The 7236-nt window shown below is 38.8% G+C and overlaps 1 protein-coding gene across 1 annotated transcript in view; it reads left to right on the top strand.

Moving 5' to 3' along the window:
* tsc22d4 (TSC22 domain family member 4) overlaps positions 1-6851 on the top strand; it is a 14533-nt gene extending 7682 nt beyond the window's left edge. Inside the window, exons 3-4 of the mRNA XM_082145683.1 lie at positions 6093-6144; positions 6292-6851. Coding sequence (XP_082001809.1) covers positions 6093-6144; positions 6292-6432 — 193 coding nt within the window. The 3' untranslated portion in view covers positions 6433-6851. The remainder of the gene's footprint in view (positions 1-6092; positions 6145-6291) is intronic.
* Positions 6852-7236: the final 385 nt, after the last annotated feature.

The following is a 7236-nucleotide window of genomic DNA, read 5'->3' as shown; positions in this document are numbered from 1 at the left end:
ATATTATATTATATTATATTATATTATATTATATTATATTATTTTACATTATATTATTTGATAGCATGAAAGTAAATCTTATGGGCCCATTTTCACTCAAAATTATATTATTATGTACTTTTCCAAGTAAAAATGACACGTGACACGAACAAAACAGTTAATTAGCATTTAACAAAATCATTAAATGTTAATTATTTGTATGACAATTAATCATCAGTACAAAATTCATAATCGTCACAGGCTGAGTTGCATTACACAAGTCGCAAGTTACTGCATGTTTCAGATGAGTAAAAAAACGTGACTTTTATTTTGAAAAACATGGTACATTATTTTTAATGTGTGGCTAATTACTTTGTGAACTATTGTCACGATGAAAAACTCTAAGAAGAAAACAGAACAAATCTTATAAATAGCCGAAATAGTAGAAATCAGCTGCGGTTTATATAAAGATTTTGGCCGATATCGATAACCGATAATTCTTTATATTTGAAAGCCGATAACCGATATATTGGCTGATAAATCTAAATCCAAATTTCTATATCATTTTTGGGAGCCTGATTACAAAAACAAAAGTCTCAGTATTAAAAGCCATGTCTCAAGCAAAAAAAGAAAAAAAAAGAAAAGTTGTTCCTAGTTTGAACTAGTGCAACTGTTCAAATTAATCTTACACTCATATAGCCAAATTTCCTTACCAAAAAAATTAAATCATATTTCAATACATTCAAAATCCAGTTTTGGATCAGTACGATTTTTAATGTTTTTTTGTGTGTCTCTTCTGCTCACCAAGGCTGCATTTATTTGATTCAAAATACAAAAAGAATTTCTATGTGAATATACAATAAAGTGTAATTTATTCCTGTGATTAAAGCTGAATGTTCAGCATCATTACTCCAGTCTTCAGTGTCACATGATCCTTCACAAATCACTCTAATATGAGGATTTGATGCTCAAAAAACATTAATTATTATTATTAATGTTGAAAACAGTTGTGTATGATTATTTTTCAGGATTCTTTGATGAATAGAAAGTTCAAAAGAACAGCGTTTATCTGAAATAGAATCTTTTGTAACATTATAAATGTCTTTACTGTCACTTTTGATCAATTTAACTCATCCTTGATGAATAAAAGTATTGATTTATTTTATTTCTTTCGCCCAAAAAATCAAATAAAATCATTCTTACTGACTCCAAACTTTTGAACGGTAGTGTTTAATGTTACAAAAGCTTTAGATTTCAGATAAATGCTGTTCTTTTGAACTTTCTATTCATCATAGCATCATGAAATAAAAATAATATTTCATAATACTTAGACAATATTAGTGTTTGTTTTTTTTTGATCAAATAAATGCAGTCTTTGTAAGTGTATATATACATACATATATATATTTATATACCCTGGTCGTGTATATCAGCTGATATAGTAGAAACACTAGTTGCCTTTGGAATACTATGATTTCAGCCACACTAATTGTAATGTGTATGACGGATAGTATGTGAATTAGTATGCAGCCTGTGTTTGTGTGTGATGGTGGGTGGAGTGTGGAATGCTGCGAGCCGTGTGGGCGGGCACAGAATCCCGGCGTGTGACGTGATTGGCTGCGACGGGAAGTGGGCGGAGACCAGAATCAAAGAGTGCAGTGTTGATGCGTGTACATATTAACATGTGCCGTGTGACACGAAAACAGTCCTGTGGGCCTGCAGAGATCGACAGTCTCTCGGAGATCTGTGAGATTACGGGTCAAACAGGTGGACTTTCTCCCCAGATTACACTAATCCCAGGATTTCGCATGGATTGGGCCAGTTTGACGGATTACAGCACAATGAACGGAGGTCTGGTGATGGAAATCAAGGAACGTTATTGAGGTCTCATGGAGATTACAGGCCAACTAAAAGACGCCAGTAACTTGACTACATTTTTTAGTAGCTCAGCTGCGGTTTAGTGCGATTAAACACCATATCGTGCCGCTTTTGCTCTCGTTTTCTGTGAAATGAACGATTCGTTCCCTGCAGTCTGTGTTATTGCAGTATTAATTTATTCTATATTAGCTTGAATTACCTTTTATTTTTATATTTTCAGTTTTGCTTTTAGTTAATCTGTCATGTGCTTTTGTTTTAGTTTTTTTATTGGGATTTAATTCATATTTATTCAGTTTTAGGTTTTATTTATGTTCTAGTTTGCAATTTTATAGTTCTTCAACTTAAACTTATTTCAGGGAGTTGCCAAAGGAAACATTTGATCATTTTCATTCAGTTCTTCATTTAATATTCAGATTTTATTTATGTTAACAAAAAAAAGTCCCCCTGTGGTGTAAAATCCAGATTTTAATGTTGTTTATGTGTCTATGTGGTGTTTTTAATATGCTTTAAGACAAAGCATGTGTAAGTTCATAAGTCGACAGCATTGCTGAGTATTTCCTCGTATTACCAAAGACAGTCTCAAAAACACGCTTTGAAATCGCTGGTGTTTCTGACGTCACAAACTACCTTGTAACCAATCAGATCAACGTGTGATCATCAACCAGTGGATCTCTGAGCTGAGTGAGTAAGTGGAGGCGGGGCTCATTTGCATATTAATAGAACCGCGCATACTTAATGAGGCAAGGGTGTCAAGTTACATTCAAGATATTTTAAGGCATGAAGATTTTTTTTTGTCAAGGAAAAACATAAAAAAATGCCATTTTGGTAGTTTTACAGGGATAAGACAGTTTTAAGGGATACAATTATTGACTACAGGTGGACTTTAACTTGATTCATTAGTTTTAACTTTTAAACTAAATGAAAATGAGAAATCTTCACTTGGCAACTAGCTGAAATAAAGTTTAAGTTTTTCAGCTAAAGTTTTATTTCAAGTAGCACACCTTTCTCTTGTTGTTGTGGTTTTAGTGAACTATAATAGCCACCATAGTAAAGGTCACTCTTGTTCTGCTGATGTGCAACAGTAATTGTTACAGTTGTCACTGAATGAGTCAGATCCTCTCCGGATGTTTCTGAACGAGGTCAAAGGAAACGATTACATGATGTCTCTTCCTGACGGTGCCTGAAGAAAACCGCGTACATGATTGAGTTTCCTTTTGATGTGTGTTTTTGCACCTCCCGAATGCCCACCATGTTTGTTAGTGTTCGTAAGATGATCTCCATTTTTGAGAGTAAAAAACAGCCTCGTCCTTTATCACTTCCTCCATGTGTTTCCAATGACCAGACACAAAGAGAGAATCCGATCCTTCTTGATGGATCTTCAACTGGCTCTAAGCCACACCCCTCATCTTTAAGCCCCGCCCCTTCAACTGTGATTTGTCGGCCACGCCTCTATGCAGGAGCAACGAATGTGACTGGTGGAGCTCGAAGGGTTCGTGATTCTTGGCCAATCGGGAAGCTTGATTACTATCCGAGGGCTGGATGCTTAGCGCTTTCCGTGGAAACCAAAGAGCCAATCAGCAGCAAGCGCTTTACGCATACGTCATCCAGAAACAAACCAACGTCAAGAACGGACAGAAATTCCTCATCGAAACCCACCATCTCCTCCACAGAAACAGACACAGCGCCACCTGCTGGTCACTCTCAGACACAGCGCTCAGGAAATAATCCCAGGTCTGTTCGTATCGGATCGTCCTGCAAGTCCAGTGTTAGTGATCAGAAATGTCAGAATCCCGAGTGGGACCCATTGACTTCCACTGTGAGAGAGGAGAGAGGCGGAGCTCTTACGCACAAACACAGGCTCCGCCCCTCTGACTCCACCCTCTTTTCGCTTCTGCTTTTCCTCCGCAGGTAACTGGGTTTGTTAGGGTCATACAATAAGTTCAAATTCGCTTGAGTTTGTGTGTATTTGAATTGAATTGTATTAACTTGGGGTTTTCATTCATTCTTTCAGACAGTTGTGATGTATTATTATGTATGGAGAGTGTCGGCCTTTAGTGTGTTTCCATCAAGCTGGCTGTTTTTAGAATCATGTGCTGCCCACTAAGTGATCAGGTGCATAATTTTCACCTGCTGGGCCAGAAAACTGGTGACAAAAACCCACAGACACGCATAAAGGAGGGACTTTATGGGACCGTATCTAGAAACTGTCAGAAAACTGACTAGAAACAGCATAGCAGCAACCACCTCGAAACAGCTTAGAAAACGTCTATAAAAAGCCTAGTAACAGCCTAGAAACCACCAAGAAACAGCCTACAAATGCTTAGAATTTGGCTAGGTATGGCCAGAAAAACTGACTAGAAACCACCTAGAAAATGCCTAGAAACAACTTAAAAAACCTGCCTCGAAACACTCTAGAAACGACCTTGAAAAACGCATGAAAACCTTCTAGAAACCACCAAGAAACAGCCTACAAATGCTTATAAACGGCCTAGAAACCACCTAGAGAAACGCTTATAAACTGCCAAGTAACAGCCTAGAAACCACCAAGAAAACCCGCCTAGAAACCACATAAAAACTGCCTAGTAACAGCTTAGGAGCAGCCTAGAAACCAGCTTGAAAAACTGCCTAGTAACAGCTTAGAAACTGCATAGAAAACAGCCTAGTAACAGCCTAGAAACCACCAAGAAAACCCGCCTAGAAATGACATAAAAACTGCCTAGTAACAGCTTAGGAGCAGCCTAGAAACCAGCTTGAAAAACTGCCTAGTAACAGCTTAGAAACTGCATAGAAAACAGCCTAGTAACATCCTAGAAACCACCTTGAAATACAGCCTAGAAACAGCCCAAAAATAGCCTAGTAACAGCTTAGAAACAGCCCAGAAACAACCTTGAAAACCTGCCTAGAAACAGCTTAGAAACAGCCAAGAAAGGTTTTGAAACCATCCAGTGTGTTCAGTTTGTGTGCGTTTGAACTGAATCGTGTTTCCTGAGGTTTTCATTCATCCTGTCAGCTGTTTATGATGTGTTTGTGGTCGTGGAAATAGTTGTGTTTTCCTCAAGCTGGCTGTTGTGAGAAGCATTTGCTGCCCACCACATTCAGAACAATAGCATCAGTGTTACACATACAGTACAGCCACAAGACCTTCTCGTCAAGACCTTCAGTGCTGCTGTTCAATCCAGTTAACTAGAGGGAAGGAAAGACTTGAGTCCTAAAAAAACACACAGATGCACATTGAAGGAAGGACCCAAGCCTTTTCTAGAAATGACCTAGAAACAGACTAGAAACTCCTTAGAAACCACCTAGAAACCGCCTAGAAACTCCTTAGAAACAGCCTAGAAACTCCTTAGAAACCACCAAGAAACAGACTAGATACTCCTTAGAAACCAGCTAGAAACAGCCTAGAAACAGCCTAGAAACTCCCTAGAAACAGCCTAGAAACTCATTAGAAACCACCTAGAAACGAATTAGAAACAGCCAAGAAACAACCTAGAAACAGACTAGAAACTCCTTAGAAACCACCTAGAAACTCCTTTGAAACCACCAAGAAACAGACTAGATACTCCTTAGAAATCACCTAGAAACAGCCTAGAAACTCCCTAGAAACAGCCTAGAAACTCATTAGAAACCACCTAGAAACGAATTAGAAACAGCCAAGAAACAACCTAGAAACAGACTAGAAACTCCTTAGAAACCACCTAGAAACAGAATAGATACTCCTTTGAAACCACCTAGAAACTCCTTTGAAACCACCAAGAAACGACCTAGAAACAGACTAGATACTCCTTAGAAACAGCCTAGAAACTCATTAGAAACGAATTAGAAACAGCCAAGAAACAACCTAGATACAGACTAGAAACCACCTAGAAACAGACTAGATACTCCTTAGAAACCACCTAGAAACTCCTTTGAAACCACCAAGAAACGACCTAGAAACAGACTAGAAACTCCTTAGAAACCACCTAGAAACAGCCTAGAAACTCCATAGATACTCCTTAGAAACCACCAGGAAAACGACCTAGAAACAGCCTAGAAACTCCTTAGAAACAGCATAGCAACAACTTCGGGAAACAGCTTGGAAACCACCAAGGAACAGTGCCAGCAACTTGCCAATGATTTTCTTTTATTTTCTGTTTGAATTGTTTCCTTTGAATCAATACAGTCTAGGTTTGTGTGGGGGAAACAAAGTGTTTTCTGGTGAAATGATTAATAAAAGTTTCCCTCTGTCTCTGTTGCAGTGGAACTAACAGCAGTATGATCGCCATCGATAACAAGATAGAGCAAGCCATGGTGAGATCATTTACAATATTAATATGCTAATGCAAATACAGATATAGGCTTTGTCCAGTAAAACTTTGTGCTTTGTAAATAATTGTTTTATATTTGAACGTGTGTGTGTGTGTGTGTGTGTGTGTGTGTGTGTGTGTGTGTGTGCAGGACCTGGTGAAGTCTCACCTGATGCTGGCGGTGCGAGAGGAGGTGGAGGTGCTGAGAGAACAGATTAAAGAGCTGTCGGAGAGAAACGCTCAACTGGAGAGAGAGAACTACATCCTGCGAGCCCTCAGGGACAGAGACTGAGCCAAATGCATTACACTGCCCCCAGTGCATCATGGGAGGTGTAGTCCCAACAGAAAAGTGCCCAGGAAAAAGGGAAGGAAGCATGAAATGCCCGGAGGAGGAGAAGCGTGTGCCGTATTGACCAGTTAGTGCCTTAAACACCAGTAACGACTGATAGCGCTGCTCACATGCTCTAATAAGAGATCGCAAGATAATTACATAATGTTGATTTTTATGACGCCCTAAACAAGTGCCTATTTATTACTGTCAGTGTGTGTGTGTGTGTTAGTTTTAAAGCACTGCTCACGTCTAGGTTACGGAGTCTCTTTACGTTGACCACCACTGGCAGATGGAAAGACTAGTTTAGTCCCTCTCTGTTAGATAAATAATGATTTGATCTGTAATATGCATTATGCGCTCTAATAAATAACTCTCACTACTCTGACTGTGTGCTGATTTCACTGCAAAAACAGTACAAATATTGAAGCATCCTTAAAACAAGATGGATTTGCTTAGTCCCCCTGTGGTGAAAATCCAGTTTTTATTGTTGTTTATGTGTCTATGTGGTGTTTTTAATATGCTTTAAGACAAACCATGTGTAAGTTCATAAGTCGACAGCATTGCTGAGTATTTCCTCCTTAAAACTGCAGTGAACCAAAGACAGTCTCAAAAACACGCTTTGAAATCGCTGGTGTTTCTGACGTCACAAACTACCTTGTAACCAATCAGATCAACGTGTGATCGTCAACCAGTGGATCTCTGAGCTGAGTGAGTGAGTGGAGGCGGGGCTCATTTGCATATTCATAGAGCACTAAATGAGGCAAA

This window comes from Leuciscus leuciscus (assembly GCF_965113295.1).
Source record: "Leuciscus leuciscus genome assembly, chromosome: 18".
NCBI lineage: Eukaryota > Metazoa > Chordata > Actinopteri > Cypriniformes > Leuciscidae > Leuciscus > Leuciscus leuciscus.
Note: the sequence above shows the minus strand (reverse complement) of the source record. Positions and strands in the feature narration are given on the sequence as shown.